Genomic DNA, 27,638 nt, shown 5'->3' with positions numbered 1-27,638 from the left:
GTTTTGTCTGTTTTGGTTTTAATGATGTTGATGATCTCTTTTATGCTCCTGTTTCTTTTGTAAAGTGACCTTGGGTGACCTGAAAGGCACCACCAAATGAAATGTATTATTATCATTATTATTATCATTATTATTGTTATTATTAACTGCATGCAGAAATGGAAATCAACATGAAAACTCACCAACGAGTGCTGTAGCCAACATGTGGGGCGTCACATTTTGAACTCTGCAGATGACTCAGTGATCGTGTCCTTGCCGAACAGTGACAACCCTGACCGTGGCTCTGTAGTGAAGGAAATCAGACATCCAAATCTTTGATGTGTGTCAGTGTGTCAAAGACCAAAGAAATGTTGATAGACTTTTGCAAACATTTGTCAGTCTCCCCTCCTCTTGTCATTGAGGATCAAGCTGTCGAGCTGCTCCATAACTATAAATATCTTGGCACTACCATTGATGACGAGCTGTCTTTTGAGTTCCATCTCAATGCAAACAGCATTGAGATGGAACTCAAAAGACAGCTGTATGCACCAACGCATGTCCTGACCTTTTATTTGCTGGTATGGTTTACTTTACAGTAAGAATAAAAACAGATTGCAGGGTACAGTGAGAGTTTGCAGGCATTAACCTCAATGACCTTACTGACGTGTACAAGCTCAGAACCCTAAATAAGGCCCGTTCAATCCTCTCTGACCAGAGCCTCCCTTTAGTTGCTGAGTTTGTGTTGCTTCTGTCACGCCGCAGGTACATCCTGCCAGAATGCAGGACAAATAGATTAAAATATTCTTTTGTCCCCGCTGCCATAGGTCTTTTGAACAAGTGACTCATCAATCTGTTCTATTTATTGTTGTCTTCTTTGCTGTATGTTGTTGCTATTTTGTGATTGTTGTTGGTTGTTTTTGTTACTGCTGGCTATAAAAGGATTTGCATGCGGATAATAAAGACTCCTTGAATCTTGAACTACATAGGAAGAGGACTGTCGTGGTGTAAAACTACCTGATCTGAAGTGACAAACATTTACCTTCTTTTTTTGCCTTCGAAACCTGATTTGTTCGTTAAACATGCAGTTTGTTCTGTGAAGCAGGTGGCGGTAGTGAATGCATGATACGAAAAAAGTCGATCTGCAAAGAAGAAAAAAAAAGCACCAGTCAGACTTGCTGGAAAATGCGTTTAATACTATTGGTTGAGCGGCTGTTAACAAGTAAATTGACATTTGGTCGCACGGGTTTCCTCTATAAACTACCAAACCTTTGAAGCTCATTACAGTTTATTCCGCGTTGAATAGCTAGGTGTATTAAATCAAATAAAATCTATCAGCCCTGATCCTTCAGCCTCCCACTGACACCTTATTCTTGCCAATCCTTTGGCACTTCAGGGTGAAAATATCACGTGATTGTTTCATTTTAAATGTTTCTTAGCATAATTTTTAATGGGTGATGCCTGGAAAGTCTGGAAATGCAAAGGTGAGTGTTCAGCATGCAAGAGGAAGTCTCAGGAGACAATGAGAAGGATGTGACTGCAGTTCAGTTCATGGCTAGTTTAAAGATTCTCTATGACGAGTGTGGACTTGCTCAGGGTGATGCTAGTCATGCTAGTGGTCATGCTAGTGAAAGATGTGAGATCAGCATGTTGTTAGAAATCATGGATTCATGTTGACATTTTCATTTCCTACCATCAGATGCGAGTAAAAACCTTAGTAACACCTAAAGCCTTCAACATATCTGACTGCTCTAATTAATATTCAACCGTCTTAGTTAACATTAACTTTTAAAAAGGCCATGAACAGACATTTTCATAGAACTTTGCACTCGTGCCACAGCTCATCCATGGCATCAAATGGAAAACAAACGTTAAAGGACTTTAAAGGTTAAACATTGAATGTTGGCATCTCACTGTTATCACTGCAATGTGTGTAATCAGAGATTATTACATTTCGGATGGAATGAGGGCTGCTTGTAGAACAATGCAAAAAATATGGGATTCACATGAGAGACAGAAAAACTAAGGAATGTTTTTGAAGGAAGTTCTTGGTCAGACAGACCGTCAACACACACACACACACACACACACACACACACACACACACACACACTGGCAGTTATCAAGGCCCAAACTAAATCCTTAACGGTGTGCAAACACTCCTTGGTGTGTAGAGTCTTTGAGAAGCAGTGGAATGGAATTAAAGAAAGCAACAACAACAGCGGGGGAAAAAAAGGATTTTTACATTTACAATTCCACACGGGTCTGCAGCTGATGAAGGTCTTGCTGGGGCTAATTCAAGGTGAACTTTTTTCCCTTTTTCAAAATGAAATCTTCCTTCATATTTGCTCATCTTCAGTCATGTTATGCAACGTAGCCATATCAGATCGTCTCGTGTTGTGCACAAGTCGTCTCGTCTGTGTGTGGTTGATGCTGTCTCCATCTCTGCGGTTGCCCACGTTTTAAAAGCTCAGTTGATTATCATCGTCTAGTGTCTGTCCAGCCTAAAACTACCGTGTTCTGACTGCAAGACTTTATATACACAATGTAAAATGAATTTTTTGATGATTTCAAAATTAAAATCATCAAAGGAAGAAACTCTGATGAGTGAAACTACCACCATAACAGTTGACTGCATGGATACATCAATCACTATCTAGTAATATGACTAAAGGTTAATATGATCAGTAGTAAAAACTACAAACGGCAGAAATGTACATTTAATTCTTGTCATGATGTGTTCAATGCCAATCGCTTGTCGAACACACTTTGACAGTGACTTTCTGATCTTGTAAACATTGCGGCAATGTAACATCTGTTTGTGTTGAATTATTGTGGACATCAGACTAAAATCATCCATTTTGCAGCACATTTTTTGTGTTGTTTTTTTTTAATCTCCTGCTCAAGAGAATGTTGGGTACATATATATACATAATTAGCTGACATTAAACAGATGTTACCTCCTATAAGACAAATTCAAGTTAAAAACTGAAAACGAACTGTAATGACCAAAGTGATGTGTAAAAAAAAAAGGACTCGCTCTTCATAAGCTGCCTCGGTGCTGAGAGAAAAATGGTCGTCATTATCATCACCATCATAATCATCTTTATCATCATCTTCATCATCATCATCAACTGCGTCTTCATCCATGCTGTCCATGAAACCCAGCGAGCTGAGCAGTGACGGGGGGTGTCTCATCATTTGGCACAAAGCTAAATACTGTGGAACAGGAGCATCACTCGGATCAGCGGCAGCAGCAGGGGGTGAAGCTGTAAGGGGAAGTTGCGTCTCGGCGTTGTTTCCTGTGTTTCTACCCCCCCCCCCCCCCCCCCCCACCAGCCATCGCCTCGCAGAGTCCGACAGCGTGCCGACATCGTTTCCCCGCCGGCCAACCGGTCCGCCGGCTAGTATTTCTCCTGGGAGACGAAGCTCTCCTGCTCTTTGCCCACTTCGGCCACTTGGCTGCTCTTGCTGTGGTTTTGGCCGTCTGAATTGCCCTGCAGGAGGCGCTGCCGCTCCGCACTGTGCCACAGGCCGTAGCCAAAGTAGATCAGGAAGCCTTTAAAACAATTTAAAAAGCAAACACAGGATGGCGTTTGGAAATCAGAAAATGCGTCAAATCTTGGATGGCTGACTTACAGAGTGGAAACGTGATTTTTCCCACCACTGGTGTGCGCAGTTGAACACGTCGTGTAAACCAAAATGAGGCGGTGGAGGAGGCGGGGCTTCACATGCATTATTATAATGTGTACGTGCGCGATATCAACACACGCAAAGTGTGTGATGTGACGCTCTGCCTCAAAAGAAGAAACACCAGGAGAGCTTCACATACAGTCTGTTTAATTATCGTATATCTGACACTGATGAAAACCACTTGTTTCCCTTTTAAACTAGAGCCAAGTGAGTTTGTTTTGTTTTCGTTTCTGTACATATATATATATATATATATATATATATATATATATATATATATATATATATATATACTCAGTGTATATATATATGTATATATACATATATATATATATGTATATATATATACATATATATATATATATATATATATATGTATACATACATATACACATACGTATACGTATATATATATATATATATACACTGAGTATATATATGTATATATATGTATGTATATATATATATATATATATATATATATATATATATATGTATATATATATATATATGTATGTATATATATATATATATATATATATATATATATATATATATATATATATATATATATATATATATATATATATATATATGTATATATATATATATATATGTATGTATATATATATATATATATATATATATATATATATATATATATATATATATATATATATATATATATATATATATATATGTTTAGAAAGGCCGTGCACATGGTTGCAATCTTTCCCACTGATAACTAACACACTATGGGGACGCCCCCTTACTGTACATTTCCTTTTGTTTTAACAGGAAGTCAAATGAATGTGCGCAGCCGCAGTGGTCATTGTGTCACTCCAACATGCTGCAGTGTGCAGGTGTGACTCTGATGCGGTGCAGGTGTGGAGACTCTGTTTTGACCGTGTCAGCGGGACAGCGTCACGCGGCCTGTGTTCACAGCTGTGAAATGTAAGGAGGCGTCCTGCCTCGGGAAAATGTTTGAAGAGGGCTGAGAGTTTAGCTACACACAGCGGTGCGCTGCTGCTCGCAAAGTACACATAACTAATAGGAAGCCAGCAGTTGTCGTTGCCGACCTTCAACTGGCTGGTAAACATGAGTCGGATTAGTTTGCTTTGAATGTGATCGGCGGGATGTTCGTCCAATCACGTTTCACCTCTCTTTTACACATTTTCTTAATGGATTCTTCACCAGATTGATGCTTTAACTAAATCCAACATATTTCTACATTTCTACTTTGTAGGAATTGCTTCCCCTGGAAATGATATGCACTGTTACTCTGTTTATTATTACACTATTATTACATTATGTGTCTCAGTTACCCGCTTGAAATGCATGCTGTTTGCTGCTATTAAGGTTAAAAAGAATAAATATATGAAGACACTCACCCACTGCCATCCACACAGAGAATCGTATCCATGTATCTCCACTCAGCTGGATCATGAGGTAGATATTGACAAATACACTCAGAATGGGCAGGTACGGTAGAAGAGGAACCTGTTTAAGAGAAGAAGGACTATCGTTAACCCTCAGAGTGTCTGCAACAGGACTGACTCCACACCTGAAACGCTGCTGTTGTGTGTCCTCATACCATGAAGGAGACCTTCTTGCTGGTCTGAGGCTGCCTGCAGATCAGCAGGACGCAGCTGCAGAAGACAAGAAGGGACACAGAGAGCACTGCCAGGACCCAAACCTTCATGCTTAGGATGGAGTAGATGTGGTACGTGGTGATGTAGCTGAGCACGCACACGGCTGTCACTGTGTTCATCACAAACAAACAGACAAACAAACACCGACTTAATTTATTGTGGCTGTAGGGCAACCAGATCTTGTTCCGACCCGCTTACCCAGCACGCAGATGGATATGTTGACCAGGCGGGACGAGTGCTCAGAGGGTGAGCTGGGGGGCCGAAGGGCGGCCTGCAGTGTTGAGCTGCCGCCTTTCAGCATGTTGAGGTGGGACTCGGACTCCGTGAGGTCCGACTCTCCCACCCCAGAGGTCAGAAAGACCTTCTCACCAAACGCTGGCTGTCGCTCGGTTGCTCCGTCCGGCTGGTACCTGCAACACAGACACATTGAGGCCTTCAGTCTCCCGTCACTGCTCTGTTTACGGCCATTATGAATTTGCCAAATAAAATAGAGAAATGACTAGTTAGTCCTTCAAATTTAACATTTTCTTCCAAAATTTGGCCGGATCGCTTGTCAGATATTAATTGGTGAAACATATTTTTTTTTTAACAATTTTAATTGTAATGTGTTTTCACGCTTCTGTGATTGTCGTCCCCGCCCTGATTGCTTTCACCTTTGTCTTGTGACTCTCTGCATTTGATCCTCTCCTCACACCTTCTTCCTCCCTAGATTAACTTTTTCACACTTGTGTACAAGCCTTCTCCTCTGTCTCCTGTCGGAGACTGGTTTGCTTCTTGACTTTGGATTTTTGCCTGTTTGATTTGCCTGCACTTGTGTCAGGCCTTTTTGCTTGCAGGGCTCTTTTAGCCTCATTAATACTTTTGCAGACGATGCCCTCTGATTCTGCCTAATGCAGAATCCTTACGCTATAGCGAGGGACAGTTTCTTTCTTTTTTGCTGTGTCACTGTGCAGCAGGCCAGCAGTTTAGCAAGTTCACCAAACTTGAGTAAACACCATCTGCCATACAAGCGGGCACCTCACGTTCACATAATGAGAGCATTCACAGGTCTTACATCACCGGTGTGATGCAACAAGTCAAGGCGTGTGTCAACAACGAGGCAATCACACTTAGTGTTTCTGGCGGAAGCTGCGCTGCAACATTGGACAAACAGTATTTATGTTTTTCAAGAAACACTCTTTATACGTGCCCTCACCTGAGAATGAGTACACACACAGCAACCAGAGAGTAGGCCAGCAGAGTTCCAATGGACATCATGTCCACCAGCGCTTTCAGGTCAAACAGGAAAGCCATGATAGCTATCATAAGGGAAAATGGTTTAAAGAAATGACATTAACATGTATATACGGGCTGATTTGAAACATGAACGTGCATCCATAAACACTGGCAAAACAATTAGGTGAGATTTCCAAATCGATGAATTTCACGGTTCAATTTTGCAGGTGAAAGAGCAAAAAAACAAAAAAAAACAACAACAACAACAAAAACAACAACTGTGTCTCTGAGTTAACAGCTGTGTTCATCTCCATTCCACGTGCTATTTGATGTTGAGCCCACCATGGCGTTCCCTCCCCATATCTCAGCACCAGGCTTTCAGTGTGTAGGAGAACCCAGCAGCACAGTTCAGGGCCGAGGGGATTCATCAAAGCAGCTTCTCACAACATCAGCTGACATTAAAACAAGACTCACAGAGATGTTACCCTGTCCAGGTGTGGCAGCTGCTCACTACACAACCTTCACCCAAGCCCCTCTAGAGGGTGCTATACAGGGCTCAATTGGGTGTAGGACTTTAACATGTTTTAATTTTGGTCTGAGTTTAGAACTCAGTTTTGCCAGTACTTATAAAAGCTGTAGTTAACTTAGGCAGCAGTTACACCTGGCATTCCACAGGGATCAGTGTTGCTTCCACTTCTGTTGTTTACATTTACATATTACTGCCCTTGCTTTCACTTTCTGCTATTTTCCACTTTGTTTTTGAAAGCAAGCTTAACTTGACAACAGCAAAATCAGAACGTCTATGAACCCATTTAGTCCTCATAATGCAAGTCGCAGATTCAACTAGTAACAAAATTTATAGCAACTTCTAAATTTGGACTTAATTTAACTTAAATTGATTGTCTGTCTCTCTTTCAGTTACTGAACAACATAAATAGATGTAGTAAAGTAACTATTTCCAGTGACTTAGTTTGATTCATTTACTTCACAGTTTATCAGCATGATCACATAAAGTTCTCACTCAGATTTCAGACTTTCTGGCTTAATTTCAACTGAAACATTTCTATTTAATGACTCCAAACGCCTAATTGCGTAAACTTATATGAAGTTATGACTTGCTCAGACGGGACTCAGCCGTTCTCATAAATGTGTCTCAAACTTTAACTGAAAAAAAAGACAAAAAAAAAAGATGGGCAAAACTGGGAAACAAATATTGACATTGAGAACAAAAAAATCAAAGCAAAACAAAATGAAATAAAAAAAATCAAAGATCCAATCTCCTAAACAATGTTTGTGGGCATGTTGCATGCTTTTGGAGACCCCATCATTGAACTCAACATGCAGTCATTACGTCAACACCACCACCATCAGTCCAACGTAGACAGATCAAAAAGCCACAGAATCACAGGACAACCACTGCACAACCACATTAAGACGTCTCATCTCGATGGCTTACCCGCAGTGGTACCTGCTGCCATTGTGGCAGCGACTGGCGACTGCCGCTTACTCACTTTGGACATAAATTTGAACAGAATACCGTCTCGTGCCATGGCAAAAAGAATGCGTGGCAGAGGGAACATGCAGCCCAACAGGCTGGGGGAGAAGAGGTTTCATGGTTACATGTGTGCACACTGGGAACAACAACATGACACCTGCACAACTGTGAAAGAGCGCCATGTAATTCATAATAATCTTAGATTAATATGAACGTCATCCTTTTAAATTATACAACCTGCTGTTTGTTGCTATGGGTACTGTGTGTGTCCAAATCATATTTCTCTGTGACTGCGTCTTTCACAGTTGGTTGGTGGATTAGCAGGAGCACTTTGACTGGACTTTCCCAGGCTCTCACCTGCTACTATACCCGATGTCATAGTGGCAATGAGTGGGGTCTTCGTCTTAGGATTGATTCGGGCTAAGGCTTTGAAAAGCACCCCATCCTCTGCCATAGCAAAGATTACACGAGGCATAGGAAAAATGGAGCCCAGCAGACTGAATGAGACAGCAGAAACATGCAGGACAACACATTAGACATGAGTCTCGCACAAACTCAAGTCTCACACCAACATTAACCTCGCAAATCATGAGGTCCCATACATGACGTGAAATAACTTTGGCCCATTTTCACAGCTTTGCATGATAAGATATAGATGATAAGAAAAAAAAATGGTGTATGTTTTTAGGGTAAGGGCTTCTCACTTTTTTCAAAGTGAGAACAAAGTATTGATGTCTTTGGATGGCACAGTAGTGCATCCTGGTAAAGGACCTACCTTTACATTGTAGTTTTCTACAATTAGTGTTTTTCTAGTACTTCTTTCTCATATAATGCCATTTTATTTCAGTGTTCAAAGAGCAAAACCCTCAATCTGAAAATGCACTTCCAGAAAAAAAAATATTTTGAAGAATGCTATTTCTTAAGGATAGTGAATAGATAATAAAATGTTTTAGTCTGTACTACTATATTATGTGTTAACAATATAATTGCCATAAATAAAATGAATTGTTATTTCTGCTTTGCAAAGTTCAGACGGGAGGCTTTTACCTCCAGATTTTGCAACTGTGAGGTTTTGCCTTTGGTCATAAATTTAGAAAAATGTTTTATGGGCCTTAATCAAACAATACTGTGCATCTAATAAGTCTTCACACAGACACACTTACACAGAGAGAGGGAGCTTAAGGTGGGATTTATGGACGGGCGGGGGGAGGGAAGAGGCTGTCTTTCTTTTCTGCTGATGCATATTTATTGGCCTGATTTTCTTTTCTTTCATCACTGGCAAGTTTGATATTAGTATATAAGCTATGAGATAAACTACTACTGTGAAATAAGACACAATGTCTTATATTTCAGATCCACTGGGATTTGTCGATTTAACACTGATGGGGGACTCAGACTGCAAACCACCAGAAAAGAAAGACTTAATTACTCCACCAATTCCATTTTATTAAAACAATCAAACAAACAAAAAAGACCACGATTACATTTAATAACCGAATCTTAATCATTTGTACAAAAGCATGCAGCTTGTCAAGAAAATGCGAAGTCCCTGCAACATCCCATGAAGCCCCAGGAATCAATCCACCAGCAAGACAGAAAGATATATGGTCGTCGTTTTGGCCAGATATCTTTCACCATTATCACCAATATACAGCATGCACATCAAGAATTAATGCCGGATCTTGTGAAATACATGTGTTTGCCTGTTATTCTCGCGGATAATGTTGTCAAGAGCAAAATACAGTACTTACCTGGCGGAGAGGGCGCACAAAGAGCCCGTGGCGACCACATATTTTGCAGGGCCCCAGCCAACGTATTCAAAGGCCATGGGCAAAGGGCTCTTCTCATCCAGAAGATAGTACGGCATCATCAGCGTAAGTGCAGCAGACACACCAAAGTATGCCAGGAAACACACGGTCAAAGATACCACGATACCGATGGGGATAGCTTTCTGTGGGTTCTTCACCTCTTCACCTGCCAAACACAGGCCCACAAAATGTCACAATGTTCCAGTAAAGTTAAGACAAATAAAGGTAACCCCCCCCCCAAAAAACAAAAAAAACAGGGGCTTACCTGTAGTTGCGATGCAGTCAAATCCAACAAAAGCATAAAAGCATGTGGCAGCTCCAGCTAACATCCCGCTGAATCCGTACGGCATAAATCCACCAACGCCAAAGTCACTGCTTACATTAGCGGCCGCTGACAAATTCCTAAAACAAGGAAAGTGAGTTATCCTTTCAACAGCTTGATGACAAGCTGTAACCACAACAGTTGAATAAATCACCTTCTAACTATGGTGGCGTTTATGAGGGACTCTTCAGTTAAATTCCAGTTGCTTGTGTCTCCTTTGACAAAGCCAGCAATTATGACGAACAGAAGGACCACCACATTAATTGCCGTGAAGATTTTGTTCACCGATGCTGACTCCTTGACTCCAAATGACAGAAGCCCTGGTTACAGTGAAATATAGCATAATAGATATCAGTTTAGCACCATGGATTGCTTTAATCTGGAGATTTAACAGCCCCATTTTAAAAGCACAAATGATGGCATCAACCAAAAAAGGTGCCATAAAAAAAGTGTATTAATTCAGAGTACTATTCATTTTCTTTGTCCCTCAGTTTCCTTACCAGAGAGAAGGAGGATCAGGCAGACAGCAAAGAAGTCAGGGTACTGAGCCAAACCAGGAGAATTCATGCTGAAGTAAGTTTTGCAGAAACGCTCAATGTGTCCTCCTATCATCTCATCAAATGTACCACTCCAAGCCCTAGCAACCGAGGAGGTACCTGTGAGAAGCCAAGAAGACACAGATGTCACAAAGAAAACGTGATTGTTTAGAGTCACATCAACTTCACAGACAGTGACTCACCAATCACATAGGAGAGAATGAGGTTCCATCCAGTGATGAAGGCCCAGATCTCCCCTACAGTCACATAGCTGTAAAGGTATGCCGAGCCAGTTTTGGGAACACGGGCCCCAAACTCGGCGTAGCACAGGCCGGCCATGACAGAGGCAAGGGCAGCAATTAGAAAGGAGATGACGATGCTTGGCCCCGAGTTGCTCTTGGCCACCTCGCCAGCCAAGACGTAAACGCCTGCCCCCAGAGTACTGCCAACTCCGAGAGCGATGAGGTCAACGGTTCCCAGGCAGCGGCATAGTTTGGAGTCCTCCAGATTGTCAAGATCCACCACTTTCCTGCGTACCAGGGAGCGGCCAAATGACAAAAGACCCTCCAACATGTTGAGGACAGCTACAAGGGAAGAAAAATATACGTAAGTAGTATTTTAATGAGAGATCTACTTTCAGCCAGGCCATCAAGAATTTCATCTTGATTAGAAGACACACTCAAGCACCCAACTCCATCAGGAAGGCCCATCTTTATATTAGCAGTTATACCATGTGGGTGCTGTGAAAGAGGATCAGTTAAGAGGATAAGAACTGGAAGCTTTGTTGTTACATTTGACCTCAAGCTTGTCTGTCGTCAAACAATGTGGAGAAACAGGTTGGCTTTAAACTTAGCCAACCTGTTAAGTCACAGTAAAACGTTTACAGATTATGTTTTTGAAATATTTTTAACTCATGTTTTGTGTTTTTTTTTACCCCCTTCATGCCCTTCGTAAATCTAAATACCAGAGTGAGTTGGTATGCGTGAAACAAAAGTGGTCTGTGATTGGCAGGTTAACGGGTTGAGTGAGTCACCTTCTTCTGGCGATGACCTAAAAACCACCTGTGACACAGTGGTTTAAGTCCATCTGCCTCTGTGACGCTCTACTCTATATTGCGATATCTAAAGTACATGCAAGCTTTGCTGGGTTAAATGTTATTAGCTCTGTTCTCTCGCAATCATTATAATTGATTGATTCTTTTTCAGGATAATTATTTTATTTTAAGAATATGTAACTTGTACAGTGCCTCCCCTACATAGTTGTGACCCAGATCTATATTAGTCAAAGAGCTGCATTCATAAAGTACCTTGAATGCACCACTGCCACACAATAAAACATCCCACTATGCCCCTCTACTAATTACTGTATAATTCTGCTCTCCACTGCTTTGTACCTAACTCTGTTTATACATTCTGCTTTGTGTCTTTTGTTTCACATTATAAGGATTTTTGGCTCGCTGCCTGAAAGATTTGCATGGCCACAAGACGATAAAAGAGCACTGAATTCTGGCCGCTCTCCAATGAATAGTTCCAGCCATGCTTTAGAAGTTTGGTGTCTTTGAGTCGGAGCTTTTGGTTATGTTGGACATAAATTGACACTGACGACCGTCCGAATATGCATTGATCTCTGTTAAATTGTGTTTTTTCAGATCAGGACAAAAATGAGTGCTGGATGTGACGGCTCATTAACATCACAATATAAGCTGTTGCACAGCCTGTCTAAGCGTACAGTGCACCGCCAGTAAAAGAAAATTTTTGCAAGAAATTGCAGAAACCTAGTTCGCTGAAGTGAACTACTGTCCTGTATTTTACATATTTTTACGTTGTACCATATATGATGTTGTATTGTATATGACAGCAACTTCTTCAGGTCATTGGTTAATATACCGATGACCTGACCTGTCTTTGCACAATGTCTCCATGCAAATACAACTAAATTACAACAAACCAATTTTTATTTACAGCATCGATCATTCTAATGGTAAAAACATTTTCTCTCTGAAAAAAGATGTATACCTGTTGCAGAGTCGCTGGAGAGATACAGTATGCTGTCCCAAGTCCAGTGAAAAGATCTGTTAAAAATCTAAATTTCTTCCGTTTCTTTCTTTCTGCAGGCTCACACAGCAGAAAAGCTGCAGCTTCAGCACTGGAAACTTTCAAATTACAGGATATCCACTTGTCCCGAGAGCAGCTTCCATGAAACGTCTTTGCCACACTGCTGTGCTCAACACTAATTCACATGCTGGTATGTAGCGTGCTGCCTGGTGCTTTTACACCTCCCCTCCGTTTTTTCTTCATTTTCTAGATTCTCTCCAGTCTCCAGTCCGTCAGGGGAGTGACGTCTCTAGTGAGGGGGAGGCAGGAGGGGAGGGAGGGGACCCGAGGGAATTAGGGTCGAGTCCAGGGAGGCATTTCACCTCAGTGCGGGTGGTTTGGGGTGAGTGAAAATCTGTGAATACAGTGTTACACCACAAAGCTCCTATACTTTGAACATACAATTGGAAAATAAATTCAAAAAATATATCTTGCATGAAGAAGGTTATTCAATGCACAACCAGACCAAAGAGATCACAGCTGCCCAGATGCTTACTGACTACTGATAAATGGTTAAGCAACTGGCGTTGACAAACATTGAGGCAGACTTGTGTTTACCCAGTGCAGCCCACAGGAGTGCTGCTAAAAGCATGTGCGCTGATTGGTCAATGAAGGGTGGACGAGCCACAGCAGCGGGAGTTGTGTGCATCTAATGGAGGACAGGTATTGCTCAATGTTCCCTGAGCTATTGGACCCACGGATGTTTCAAAATCAATAGCGGAGCTCAGTGCGGTGCACCACCAGAGGCCAGGCATCTCTACTCTACGTCTACTCTACTCCGGCTAAATTGAGACCTTTTAGGGGAGGGGAATAGAAAGCTATGCCGCTATGGCTATTTGGGTTTACACTGGAGAGGCTTTGTGCCAAGACCAGATTAAACCAGCCCTAGGCTTCAGTGAGAAGGTGGCAGCTGGCCTCCAGAGAACGCTGTACGTCCTGCCGAGCGGCGACCTCAACGGGCTGCTCCCTCTCAGTTTGTCCATGCAGCCGAGCGAGAATCACGGCCCAATGGCAAACCCAGCATAGTCTTGGCTTCAGGAGCGAATTGCCCAGTGTGCATGCTGATGAAAAAACCCCAAAGAAACCTACCTTTGTGGTGGACAGGCAGGGGAAACTACTTTTAATAGTGGCTTTGTGATCGGTCACTAGGAAAGAGATTCTGGAAAAGTGTATGACAGTAGACAGTAGTGTGGGTAGTACCACTGAGTTCATTTCCAATACGATACCAAGTGACACCACCAAGGTGGTATTGCTAGTACCCATGTTTTTTTTTTGTTTTTTTTTACTAAAGCTGAATTTTTTATTAGAAGGTAATATTGAAAATTAAGGATTTCAAATTACAGCTACACCATGATGCTAAATCACAATGTTTCAGTCACAATCCTTCTCATTCTTTAGTTTCCCGATGGCAATCAAATAATGAAGAACCAACAGACTATCAGCCTTTAAACTGTCAATGCTTCATTATGTCTGGTATTGACACTTGAATATCAAACAGCACAACGCAAATTTAAGACATAAAGTACGATTTGGTAGACTAACCCCAAGATACCCTTAACAATTATTTTTTGTTGGAGGTTAAAAAAAAAGAAAAAATAAAGTTTTTCTTCTCCTTAAAACACCAGAAGGCTCTGTCACCATGGAGAGGATTGAGAGGAGTCACCGGCTCTGTCCAGACCCTTCTGTTGACATGCGCTAATTTCGCAGAGCCAATTGAATGCATTTGCCCACGAATGGCTGAGTGACCTACCTTAAAAACGGTGATAAGGTCAACAGATTGAGTGGTGTTTGCTCTGCTGGCAGCAGGACTTCTCGCTCCAGTTAACAGTGGCATCACCAGGAAATGTTGGAGTGATCAATTAGTGATAAGACCAACAACAGCTCAGTGTGGAATAAGCATGGACAGATTGACCGCCATGATATAAACCTGCAGTCGTCACGTCAGTAAGATAGCTGGATGCTTAAAGCCCAACAAGTAAATGTAAATGTTCTGTTCTGGTTCTGTGTCGATGTTCCTGTGCACAGACAGTGGGCTGATGCACACAGGACCCAAGGGCACGTACATAAAGGTCTATGCCTGGTCTCCATAATTAAAAGGTTTAAAAAGAAATTTAAATAAAAGTAAGATCAACACACAATTTCCATGTCAAGCTAGAGCCAATTTCAAGGTAGCTCACTGGAACACAAAGCACAGAAGACAATCCAGAAAGTAGGTTAAAAATGTCCAGAAGGCCAGTTTTAATTATGGCATAAAAGTTGAATTTATTGTGTTCAGTAAAGCCTCTCAATATTGCATTTTAAGACGGTCTGGAGACTGAAGCCTGGAGTCATTGACCTAAGATTGTTTTTCACTAGACACGGCATTCTGTCCTCTGTGGATGCGTTCGCTCTCATTTGATTCCTTATGATTGTTAATTTTTCTTTGTATTTGAGACAGCAGATACATATACAAATAAAAAATAACAACACATTTGAACTCACCTTAATGTGTTGAAACTCATGTATCACTGGCGTGTTTTGTAAATCCGGTTCCACAATGAACTGCAAAAAGTCAAGATAAACTATTTAACCAATTGAATAAATTAGGTGAAACCAGTAAAGTGGGACTTTTGTTTATTTAAATAGTTTTCATTCATTTGTCTTTAATAGATGTTTTCAACTGGATTTAAAAAAAAAAAACAGCAGTTCATTTTGCTCTAAATAGTTTTTCATGAACAATGTGGATGGCTCGAAACGACACTGTCAGATAGAAGATTAAGTATCCCAATAAATTACTGCTTTGAGCTTGCACATCTGCAAGCAGACAATACCCACCTGCAGGGTGGAGCACCTGTTCCCTTGGAAGTGTTGCACTGAGAAATATTTCAGCAGGTTTGGGGGGGGGAAACACAGAAACTCCAGCATGAAGGCCCTTTCTGTTCTGCATCTTTGTTGTGCTATACTGGACAAATTACTAAGTGGCCTTTGTTCAACACAAAGTTGCTTGCAACAAATAAATGTAACTAGAATTCAAAAACGTTGGTTTTGTGTATATTGTCTGAACAGAGTTTTCTGGTGGTTAATGACACATATTACTGTAATTGGTAATTTTTCACCAGGTCAAATAATATTGAATGAAAAGCAAAACATTATAATTGATTATTAATTATTATAATTATTCATTCATTCATTCACTCACTCACTCACTCACTCACTCACTCACTCCTAATTTCTCTTCAACTGCCATTATAATGTATCTGTCTAAATGAAACAATGTGCAGTAATGACTTGGAGGCTGTCCACTTCTTGACTAGGACATTCTGAAGTGTAGAAACTCATGTCTTAGTTGTTCTTAAATTGTTAGTTGTTGTGAAATATGTTATATCCATGACCCCTGGACATGGATATGGAAATGGCAATGGAATTAGGCGGGCTTTAGGACCCAGCGGCTCATTCCTATAGGCGGCAGCGCTAGCATTATTATTGGCTCTGATTACCTGCATGCGTTCTTGTTTTGGTTGTTTTTAAATGTACCTAATTAGATGCTAGTCAACCGTGAAGTGTGATTGTGTAACACTGCCGCGCATACATGTGCTATAGTGTAGTCTGTTGTGTGGCGACAGAGTGACGCTTCATTCTAATAACAAATCAGCACCGCGTCTCCACTGCTGCTGATGGAGCACATCCGACTGCCGAAGGTAACCCGCGGATACATCCGGTTGCTGTGATTATTATAATTATGAAGCTACGATTTTAGCGACGACGTTTCTCACAGTTTAGCGAAAGGAAAAAAACAAAATCACAGACTATCCTCTAGGATCGCGAGAACGTGTCGCTCGAAGCGTTCCACACACTCTGTGTGTGTGTGTGTGTGTGTGTGTGTGTGTGTGTGTGTTTGAGTACACGCACACTGCGTGTGTGTGTGTGTGTGTGTGTGTGTGTGTGTGTGTGTGTTTGAGTACACGCACACTGCGCGTGAGCCGCGTCAGTAGCCACGTTGTAAGTCGCTAATCAGCGCCGTCCGGCTCACACCTTGGTCACCGCCGCCGCCCGTGCCGCCACGTCACGCTTTCTCTTCTTCTACTTCCGGGTCTTCCACCAGGTGGAGAATGTCAGGCTCCTTGACAGGCTGTCGCCCAAGAGGAGCCGACCGGGCACCCTGTACCTGACGGCCACCCACACCATCTTCGTGGAGGAGAGCAGCAGCGTGGGGTCGCGCAGTGAATCATGGGTAGGTTCCAGGACACCTAAACAAACGCTAGGAGGGGCTTATGATTATATATACAAATACATATAGTTTTTGATATTGTTCCCTCCAGGTTCTTCACAGTTTGGTGAGCAGTGTGGAGAAACTGTCCTCCTCTGCCGCTGGATGCCCGCTGGTCGTCCGCTGCAAGAACTTCCAGGTTCTTCACTTCGGTATCCCTCGCGAGCAGGACTGCCAGGATGTTTACCTGTCCCTGCTGCGCCTCTCCCAGCCAGGTGAGCTGACTGGCTGCGTGTTCACGCATGCCATAAAGGATCAGTTTGGAGGTGTTGCAGCTCGAAGATCTGTATTGTTCAAACTTTCCCCAAACACTTGATTTGAAATGTGTTTCTTCGCTGTGGAAACACCGTGTATGACAAGTAGTATTTGAGTGTTCATGAACAAACATGGTATTTCAGTTTGATTTGTGAAATTGAAAACAGGAACTTTTCCCCAAACAATACAAAGTGTACAATCGCAGCAAATGGAACGTCTTCAGCAGAGTGGATTATTCTAGTTCACCCATCTGGGAAGGAGACCACTCGTAGAATAGTTAAGGTGGTAGGAAGGAAGTACCACACGGTGATGAGACAAACATCTGGTTTTTTTTTTAACTTTAAGTTGTGCAAGATATCAGCAACCGAATGCCTCTTACTTGTGCAGGGAGTGATCAGCTGCAACCCAAATGCCCTGCAGCAAAGTGTCGAACACCTCAGTGTTCTATAAAAATCTTGCCTGAGAGTTCAAGAGTCGAATGAGTGTCTCTTTAGCTGAGGACTTTCAAAGTGAGTCGCTGCAATTTTCCTCATGGTTTCATCCCATCTGTGAGGGCACTGATAATGGCAACCCAAGACCAAGTATAAGCATTTTTTTATTTGCAGCTGGCAAAATGGATTGGAATGGTTTGAGAAATGTTTGGGCAATTCGGCTGCATTTTATGCGACTTTGCACAACACCGACTTTACTTGTTGTCATGCAGAGAGTTACGAGGAGCTCTACTGCTTCTCCTACAAGCCCAACACGGATGAGCGGGAGCGGCAGCAGGAATGGGAGCTGGTGGACCTGCAGGCTGAGTACAACAGAATGGGGCTGGCCGGCTCCCTGTGGAAGCTGTCCTCTGTCAACCAGCACTACAAGGTCAGCCTACAGACGTCTCTATGTGGAGGTTGTGCTTTTATTCTCCTGGTATGGTCACGGTACCACTTTGTTTTGTTGTCTTTTTTTTTTCTTCCTTTTTTCAAAGGTGAGCGACACGTACCCTGCCGACCTGTTTGTACCTGAGTCGGCCACGCCCCCAGTCATCGTGGGCAGCTCCAAGTTCAGGAGCCGAGGCAGATTTCCTACCCTGTCCTACTACTGCAGGGAAACTCATGTACGTCCATCCCATTCTCTCTATTCTGTCTTGTTTTGGTAAAGAGATTGGTGGTTGCTGATGAGATTCATTCATTCATTCATCCATTCATCCATTTATTGCACTTTTTCAATATTGCAATTGTTTCGTTTCCTGTGGGCTGTGAATTCTAGAACTTTTACAAAAACACGAAAGCCCAAGATCAGAATATTATTTGTGCAATATCAACAAATACTGATGCCTTCTTGTTAATATTCTAAAGTTTTGCTCCCTCCACTTTTCAGGAAGTGAATAATAATGTGATAATGTCCTCAAATAATGTAAGTCCACTCCCATTAGGTATTGGATGGAAAATAAGTATCTGAAAAAAAAATGTACTAGAATAATATGACCTTTGACAGTCATAGTTCTAAATACAGTGACTGCTTCCGCTGCGTCAGTTCAGGTTTTGATTCATATATTCATCCGTCATTCTTGTATGAGAATTTGTCTCTGTGAAGATTTAAAAGGGAAAAAAAGAAGCTTGTTGTGTGGCCATATTTAAACACAGTTTATCCCAAGAAACGTCTTTCGTTAAGTCGGGGTTACAAGGGGAAGATTAGAATAACACTCTGGATAAATAGAACTAATGAAGCCGCATACATGTTCCTTTCAAAAGTAAAACAAAACGTAGAGAGAAGCCTCTGACACTGGCAGGAATTTAGTTCCCACAAAGCCCAGACGCACATTTTGTTAAGCTTGTCAAACAAAAAAGTCCCAGGAGTAGACGTCCGTTCTCGTGCTATATCAACACATGAATCATTATTATTATGATTTGCAACATCCAAATCCAGTGTCAGGCTGAACATTCTTAATCTGTTCTATTCATCCTGAGCTGGACGAGTGGGAGTGCTTTATATGTGCAGGGTCACCTTCCCAGGGCTGAGGGTCCAGTGTTTGGAGCTCGCATCAGACAAAGGGTCTCCGCTCGGGTTCATGAGTCAGTGAGGGGGAAATCGCACAGTGGTCTCTGCCCCTTTTCCCTTTGGGCTTTTAAAACAGACAAATGGAGAGAATGTGGTTAATTAATAGAAACTGGACATGCAAGGGAAGACGGTTTCATAACTGCATCCAGTCTGCATCCATCTTCACATGTTTTCTCTTGAAAAAGGCATAAAATGAAAACCCTCCCAAAGTTAACCCCAAAGTAGGAGTTTTCTTGAGAAAAATTCTCTTTCGTCCCTGAAGCCGGACTTTCGCCCCCTGCAGGCTGCCATCTGTCGTAGCAGCCAGCCGCTGTCCGGTTTCAGCGCTCGCTGCTTGGAAGACGAGCAGATGCTGGAGGCCATCCTGAGGTCCAACCCCCGCAGCGACTTCATGTATGTGGTGGACACCAGGCCCAAGGTGAGGCCTTATTGTTCAAGTAAATCCAACTTTTTGTGTGTGTGTGTGTGTGTGTGTGTGTGTGTGTGTGTGTGTGTGTGTGTGTGTGTGTGTGTGTGTGTGTGTGTGTGTGTGTGTGTGTGTGTGTGTGTGTGTGTGTGTGTGTGTGTGTGTGTGTGTGTGTGTGTGTTCAGGTGGTTGAGGTTTATTTTTCCTGACTGCTGGATGTGCTCACAACAAAGCCCCTGAAAACATCCTTGATATGTTCTCCTGAACCCTGTTCAACGTTGCATATCTGACATTCGTGCCGAACAATTCCAGGAGTCTTTCTTTTCTTTTTTTTTAAAAGAAAGAAAACTGATGTTCTGAAATGTCTGGTGCAGCTGAACGCGATCGCCAACAGGGCGGCGGGGAAAGGCTATGAAAACGAAGACAACTACGCCAATATTAAATTCCAGTTCATCGGCATTGAGAACATCCACGTCATGAGGAACAGCCAGCAGAAAATGCTTGAAGGTAATTGATTAGTCGTCCCTTAGGAAAAGCTTTCTCACCACATCCATGTTGCCAAGCACAAAGTATCTTTTGTTCAGATTAAAATCCAAGAATTTTAATTATAATTGGGGACCCCAGCTATCCAGTTTGAATTTGTAAAGTATGTGCCGCCTCAAAAAAAAAACTTTCCCTATTTCTCATGGAAAAGATTATTTGCCCAATTATACCAACATTTATTTCATTAACGTACGACAGACGCCAATGAAAACTCTGAACAAAGGCATCATCCAATCACAATAGTTGTGAGCGATGGCCGTCACCTTTTCTGCATCATCCATCCATCAGTCAATCAATATACATTATATTTGTGTAGCACAGGTTTGCAAATGCAGAAGCATTGGAGTTGTCCATGGGGAGTGGCTGCAGTAGTTTCCAAGCTAGGCCTACAACTCTCTTATGCAGTCAAGCAGAAGCAGGAGGTGGAGGAGCTGGGGGTCGGCGGTGGAGGGGGGGGCTATGTGCTGTAATCAGGCCTCTGATGAGCCCACAGGAGAGTTTCTGGGTATTAAGTGCAGGGGTGCTCCTCCAGGAAGGACTTTGAGTCCATCTGGATTTCATTTTCCGAGCTATTTTGGTTTCCTGGGGTGGACAGTCCGGTACCGTATCCCCCAAAGAGAGACGGAGGGCGTGAGAATGATGTGATTCCGATCCCCCCCCCTCCAAAAAAAAGTTAGAGCTGTTCTTTAGTTGTGATAACTCTTTGGCCCCTGGCAGCACAAGGGAGGTCTTGACATGCCGGAGACGGCGCCTGCCCTCGCAGAGCCCTCGCCAGACTCTGGCAAGGCGATTGCACACTCCAATAAAATTTGGAAGACCCCCCCTCCCCGCCTGGTGGCATGAGCTCAGAAATATTTGGCCCAAGTGTAAGTCTGCTCTGCTGAGGGTTATGCAAGGTTGGGTGAACCGGTTTACCTGGCCGCCCTGCAACCTGTGGCCGCGCCGCTGCACCTGCACCTCTTGCACCTCGTGGCAACGCATATTTTTCGTACTTTTACTTAAGCGCGAGTCTGAACTGCAGTGGTTAATTTGATCAATGATCCTGGTCAAACAGAACGTCCACTGTGGAAGGTTTGATCCTTATCATTTTGCTGCCCCTCTTGTGAACTTGCAAATATTTACCCTGACCCCTTTCAGATGGAAAAACAAATATTGGATCAGTTTTTAGAAGATTAACAAATTTGTCCTTCTTCTTCAGCAAAAGATTCCATATCCAGTTCCTCGCATAACATGAACAGGATACATCCAGTTCTACGAAAACAGCTGATACTGTTAGCTTCCGCGCTAATCGTATTTGCTGCAGCTAGGCAAGCGATCACTTCCTATATTTTTTTCTTTGTCTTCTTCTGTGGTTTCCTTGGTGGTTTTCTTTCTTTTTTTTAAAGGCAGCTTGTGGCAGTTGTCTCCAAAGAAGGCTCATATGTTGCACGTGTAATAGTAAGAAAAGTCGCTCTTATCACAATCAGAAAAACCTTCACAGACTTATCAGAATGAACGTGCAACTTCTCTGGCCTTCAATCCAGCTGCGTTGCAAGGTTGTGTTCCAGGTGCCTATAGCCAAATGAGTGCAACATGTCTAGACCTGCTGATAGCGCAAGTTCTTTGCAACCACTTTTTGTCCTCCTGAACCCACGATGGCTAAACTACAGAAGTGCATTGCTGCCACACTAATAAAAAAAAAAAAAAAAACATGGCTCAGTCTCACGTTCTAACGTGAAACTTTTACGTTCTAACGTGAAACTTTCACGTTTTAACGTAAAAATGATCACGTTAAAACGCGACAGTTTCACATTATACCGTGATACTGAGCCATGTTTTTTTTTTTCTTTTGTAGTGTGGCAGCAATGCACTTCCATACTAAACCTACAGTATGTCTCCCCTGATTGAAATGGCTGTCCAGTGACTTGTTGCCGAGGTGTAAGCGAAGCGAAAACATTGACCTGAATCCCAAACGAGCCATGACGCTAGCAGCTCCAGGTAGACCAACAACCGACAGGTCTGACCCAGATCTGGCACCGATGCCTGTACACGGATTCCACATGCGTGCTCACTGCAGTCGCGAAGGAGACTGTGGAGTGGGCTGACGGTGTTGACGGACGCCCCACGCGGACTGTCGCTGATGCAGCTGTGTTGTGGTTCCAGTGAGCGAGCTGCGCTCTCCCTCCATGTCCGACTTCCTGGAAGGTCTGGAGAACTCGGGCTGGCTGAAGCACATCAAAGCTGTGTTGGATGCCAGCGTCTTCATCGCCAAGGTCAGTCTGGGGCCTAATCCCCGCTGTCTGCCTCCACACTGGCTCAATATTGGCTTAGGTGCGGGTCCGCAGAGGCCGGTTATGAGTTGCAGGAGGACAGTTTCCCTCAGAATTTCCTCTCCACGATCCTCCTTTAGAAAAAAACTCGAGGTAGACAGAATAATTGAAAGAAAAAAAACACTAAAGCATTCTGCAAGCATACAATGTACAATAAGTTTATTATTAAAGGACCAACACGGACAGGATTTGCCCTGGAATTTTAACTACTTTAAGTTTCACATGGGTTTATATGAATAATTGACAAGCGGTTGATAAGAAACTTGTATAGATTTGCACAGGTTCCAAAAATGCACACAAACACATGGTGCGAGATGATGACTTTTTTTTTCACACTTGTTTTATTTTTATGTCTTACCTGACTTTCTTTCTAATCCTTCGTTATAAATAGAATTAAATGTGTCTGTGGCGCTTGACTGTGTGCAAAGTTGGAGCAATTTGTTTTTTGCTGTCGAGTCTGATTGACTGGAAATATTCAGTTTTTAACAAATGCATTCCTTTTTCTGAATTAAATGTAACAAGTCATTTTTGAAAGAATATTCTTTTCTACCAAATTGGTGGATGTTTGTGCGTGTGTGTGCACACAGGCAGTTGCGGAGGAGGGTGTCAGCGTCCTGGTCCACTGTTCTGACGGGTGGGACCGCACCGCCCAGGTGTGCTCAGCTGCCGCTGTGCTGCTGGATCCGTACTACAGGACCCTCAGAGGATTCATGGTACAAAACCACCTTCACACTATTGTAAAACCAACCCCCCACTCCCACCCATTACGATGCTTTTTCACTACCAAAAAACTCAAATCTTTGTGGCCCCACACAGAGAGCGAACATGTTCTCTCTGTAGGCAGTCCACAGTAGTAATGTCTATGGTTACTATGAACTGCCAAGCTAACACACTCCTACAGTAACTATGATGCCACATTTTTAAGACATGTACAGCGAGTATACTGTGCTGAAGTTCACTCACGGTATTGTGTGACTTGGAAACAATGGCTCGTGTCTCACACAAACTGCTTCTCACTCCATGTTTTGCAGCTTGTAACAACAGTATATATATTTTCTGTGTTCAGGTCCTCATAGAGAAAGACTGGATCTCCTTTGGACACAAGTTCTCTCACAGGTCTGTCTCCAAACCGTTAGCTAGTGTCGCGGCAGCTTTGATTTACACGCTCGGCTCCTCGGCTCCTAACGTCCCTGGTTCTTCTCGCTCCCCCCCCCCCCATTTGCCCCTCAGATGCAACCACCAGGTCGGGGACCCAAAGGAGGCGTCGCCCGTCATCGATCAGCTGCTGGAATGCGTGTGGCAGCTCACCGAGCAGTTCCCCTGTGCCTTCGAGTTCAATGAGAGACTCCTCATCACCATTCACAGCCATGTCTACTCCTGCCAGTACGGCAACTTCGTTGGCAACAGCCAGCGGGAGAGGGCGGAGCTGGGGTGAGATTTACACTCTCCTCCAGCCAGCAGGGTGTTCATCACCGAGGCCGATCCCGGCCTCTTGTGCTGACGGCCTTGTGATATTTATGCCCAGGCTGCGCAAGAGGACCCACTCTCTGTGGAGCTACATCTGGGACAATCACAGCGACTACATCAACCCCCTGTACCGGCCGGGACACAGCCAGACCCAGGGGCTCCTCCGGCCCTCCACTGCCCCCTACTGTTTTAAGTAGGTTGTCTCCAGTCCTGTCGCTCCGTTGTTCTATCACTGCTCCTCCTGCACCCAGAATGGTAAAGGGGTTTGCTGGAGTCTATTGCAGGGCCACAACGAGACAAACAGCCTCTCTCAGTCACATTGGCAACCTAAACAGAACAATTTAGAGTTGCTGATCGGCCCTGGGTGGGAATCGAACCGTCAACCTTCTCACTGTAAGCCAAGGGGGGGAGTCGGGGGTAATGTTTCAGCACAATGAAGTCAATTCAGTTCAACTCAAATAACTTTATTCATCCTCCTAGAGGAAATTAAAACGCACACTGACACATAATAAATATCATCATAAAAAACTATATATGGAAGAGTTCAACGACTCCACTGAGAGAAAGAAGTCAATGTCCAAATGTAATTCAGAGTTACTGGGAGGGGGGGGCTGGGGTTGGGATAACACAGGGGTAAATTAATGAATTAAGTAGCTACTTTATTTTGAAAGTTAAGGCAAAGAATTAACATAGTGAAAGCAAAGCAGAAAATGCTGAGCTATTTTCAGTACTGTCAACCAGCCGCTGTTGCTTTTTATGTGACCACATTTCACCACAAACCACGATGAATATAGTAAACATGTCACACAGAAATGCCTTCCGTCCCTGTCCGCGCAGGTTTTGGAGGGGGCTGTACAACCGCTTCGACCAAGGGATGCACCCCCGCCAGTCCGTGGAGGATTACCTCAGCGCCATCCAGGAGGAGACGCAGCAGCTGGAGGAGCAGCTGGCGTCTCACAAGCAGGTGAGGCACACGGCCCCGCTGCTCCGCGCGTAAACGTCCAGTGTGTCAAATCTGAATGGAGGCCCGCCAGAGAACGTGTTTTGTATTCAAGCCGCTGTCAGGGCCTGGAAGCAAGACCCTTATTGCTCTATGTATATTCTTATATACACGAGAACTGTTCTTAGGTTCAGGAAGCCAAATGACTGTATTTCTATCTTTCTTTTAAACAGGCAAAGATTTTTCCTACCTTTTTAGACGTTTCGGTGGAACTTCCACCTTCCTCACAAAGTGTCACTTGGCGGCGTATGAGACACATCTTTATCAGTTGGTGTCATGGGCACAGGTTGGTCACGCCTCCATAACAGCAGCCAGTAGACGTGTCTCATACGCCACCAAGTGACACTTGAGGAAGGTGGAAGTTCCACCGAAACGTATAAAAAGGTAGGAAATTCTATGTTTGATTGAAAAGAAAGATACAAATCCATTCAAAATTGAAGATATAATGAACAGTATTGATCTAAAATAGTCTCAGGACTCAAGTCTGAAGTCGCAACCCAAATTTATTTCACAAAAATAAAAATTATATATTGAAATCATCAACATTTTCTCTATAAATATACATATTTTAAAATGTCTTGATAACGGAGAATTGCCCACGAAGCCGTGACTCAATAAAAAAAAAACAGCTCCGGGACCCACTTTTGGCTTGAGACGCACAAGTTGAGAAATGCTTATCTAAATCAAATAACTTTTATTGGACTGTGAGTGAAGACTGTTATTAATGTGTCCATTGACTGTGTGTTAAGCTTTTACCAATATAAAAATCACGAATCAAGCCAAATTTTACACATTTGGACCTTTTAAAAATAACAAATCAGCACCAAATGACCAAATCTAATGCTTCCCTCATGTCACCATTAGAAGATCGCCCAGCTGGAGCAGGAGCAGGTGTGGGGGGGCGTCGGCCAGAGAGGAGCGGCCGCCTGTGAGAGAAGCCCCACCGCCTGGGCCCCCAGCCACAGCCTGGGCCTGGCCAACACACCTCAGGACTACACCGGGGGCTTCATGACCAGCAGCCCCCTGCAGTCCCGGCCGTTTGCCCCGCCCACCAGCTCGGACCAATCCTGCGAGACCTGCCTCTCCACCGGCAGCGACCAGGAGTCGGGCATCGCCGACGTGAGCTGCCGCTCGCCGCTCAGCGAGGACAGCAGCAGGGACCCCGACTCCGACGAGGCCGCCTCCTCTGAGCCAGTGTAGCCAGGCAGTGCCCCCTTTTGGTAGGGTGGGGAGGTAGCAAAACAGAAAGTCACGTTCCACTTTTTCCCGCCTCTGTAGCCGAACGTAGCGTTAGTCAGTGGCTGTTCAACGTAGCTGAGAGCTTCTTACCTTTTCACGTAGGTTAGAGGGGTTTACATTCCCAAGTACCAAAGCTGAATATTTTTCAGTCATATCTGTTATTCTGAGGAACTGACCATATGAACATGGAAAAAAAAAAAAAAAGTCTCCCATAAGTTGCGCTCGACTCAACAGGCACTTTATTACTTTATCAGTTGAGAACAAAAGAGAGATCCTTTGAGTATTTAGTGGTTTAAGTAGTTTTAAACGGGTGAACAAGCTTGAGGTGAATCAAATTGATCAAATACCAAAAGGTGCAGAGCACAAACTCTGGAGCTGCATGTTGTACAATGGTACAACCTAGTTTTCCCAGCAGAACAAGCAGCACCAAAGGCTCCAGAACAGCTTGTCTTTTATTGTAACTGTTATTTGATGTGACGCTTGAACAACACGTGGTGCCACACAGGGCAGTTGTAGCAAAACCCCCAACGCCAAAGAATAAAGCATGACGGTTAGGAATCAACTCAACAGTGACCTCCTGTGGTGATTGATAGCATTACACCACAATAAAAGGAGGCTGGGCTGTGTAGACTGTGAGGATGCCAGTTTAATTTTATGTTTAACAGAGTTTGGAGGGAGGGGGGAGGGGGGGGGCGATATTTCTATCCCAGAGATCAGTTGGTGCAAAGATCCAGGTGCATGCAGAAGATACTTGATGAGTCAGTAGTGACCACATGAGCGTCTGAACACAAATGTTTGCCTGCTCCTCGGACAGGGCTAACTGACTGTTTTAAAGATTTCATGGCATTTAGATGTAGATGCACTCCATTAGATAAAATTATGTTGAAAAAAAATATTGAGCACAGCATGAAAAATATTTTTCTACAAATCTTTTTTTTTTATTATTTCTGCAACGTTGCTTTGCTGCATGTTATTTTTTTAATTGCATCAGAGTTTATTTGTCTCCACATGCTGTGACCAACACACAGACGATGGAGATTTATACTACTGCCAAAATGTGTTCATGTGGAATAATGAAAAAATAAAAATTGTGACTTTTTTTCTTGTGAATTATCTGTTGGAATAAATAAATATATTATCACCATTATTGATGCACGTCTTTCAGCTTTCTTGTTTGGAGGTGTCGCATAAAATAGATATTTGATGCCTTAAATTTTTTATTTATTACTTGTCATGTTATGACTTGCACACCTTCTTGACATGAGAAATGACAAAAACATCCATCTGAAATGATGACGTTTCACCAATAAGAGGAGCATTCTGGATAGACAATGAAAACCTCA

The 27,638-nt window shown here is 43.1% G+C and overlaps 2 protein-coding genes across 5 annotated transcripts; one reads left to right on the top strand and one right to left on the bottom strand.

Moving 5' to 3' along the window:
• Positions 1-1,390: 1,390 nt before the first annotated feature.
• Positions 1,391-11,270, bottom strand: slc7a2 (solute carrier family 7 member 2). Of its 2 annotated transcripts, none has more exons than XM_076043484.1 (11): positions 10,901-11,270; positions 10,662-10,817; positions 10,316-10,481; positions 10,105-10,241; positions 9,783-10,005; positions 8,389-8,528; positions 6,517-6,619; positions 5,520-5,731; positions 5,264-5,430; positions 5,061-5,169; positions 1,391-3,535 (listed from the first exon to the last, which is right to left on the bottom strand). In XM_076043484.1, the coding sequence occupies exons 1-11, from the start codon at positions 11,268-11,270 to the stop codon at positions 3,381-3,383; spliced, it is 1,938 nt and encodes a 645-aa protein (XP_075899599.1). In that variant the 3' UTR covers positions 1,391-3,380. The 2 variants fall into 2 exon arrangements, with proteins under 2 accessions (XP_075899599.1, XP_075899600.1); XM_076043485.1 differs by lacking the exon at positions 8,389-8,528 and adding an exon at positions 7,993-8,129.
• On the top strand, positions 11,172-27,442 carry LOC142899731 (phosphatidylinositol-3-phosphate phosphatase MTMR7-like). 3 transcript variants are annotated; one of them, XM_076043482.1, is made up of 15 exons: positions 11,172-11,303; positions 12,811-12,941; positions 16,872-17,000; positions 17,089-17,251; positions 17,995-18,152; positions 18,259-18,387; positions 19,615-19,749; positions 20,112-20,244; positions 22,423-22,532; positions 23,177-23,302; positions 23,656-23,705; positions 23,820-24,020; positions 24,115-24,249; positions 24,894-25,020; positions 25,921-27,442. In XM_076043482.1, exons 2-15 carry the CDS (start codon positions 12,936-12,938, stop codon positions 26,254-26,256), a joined length of 1,938 nt encoding a protein of 645 aa, XP_075899597.1. In that variant the 5' UTR covers positions 11,172-11,303; positions 12,811-12,935; the 3' UTR covers positions 26,257-27,442. The 3 variants fall into 3 exon arrangements, with proteins under 3 accessions (XP_075899597.1, XP_075899596.1, XP_075899598.1); XM_076043481.1 differs by lacking the exons at positions 11,172-11,303; positions 12,811-12,941 and adding an exon at positions 16,244-16,467; XM_076043483.1 differs by lacking the exons at positions 11,172-11,303; positions 12,811-12,941; positions 25,921-27,442 and adding exons at positions 16,244-16,467; positions 25,343-25,409.
• The last annotated feature ends 196 nt before the right edge of the window (positions 27,443-27,638 follow it).

Source organism: Nelusetta ayraudi, unplaced genomic scaffold (assembly GCF_046127955.1).
Source record: "Nelusetta ayraudi isolate G7.1 ecotype Tasmania unplaced genomic scaffold, CSIRO-AGI_Nayr_v1 ptg000075l, whole genome shotgun sequence".
Lineage (NCBI taxonomy): Eukaryota > Metazoa > Chordata > Actinopteri > Tetraodontiformes > Monacanthidae > Nelusetta > Nelusetta ayraudi.
The sequence above is the reverse complement of the archived record's forward strand: the minus strand, read 5'-3'. Positions and strand labels throughout refer to the sequence as shown.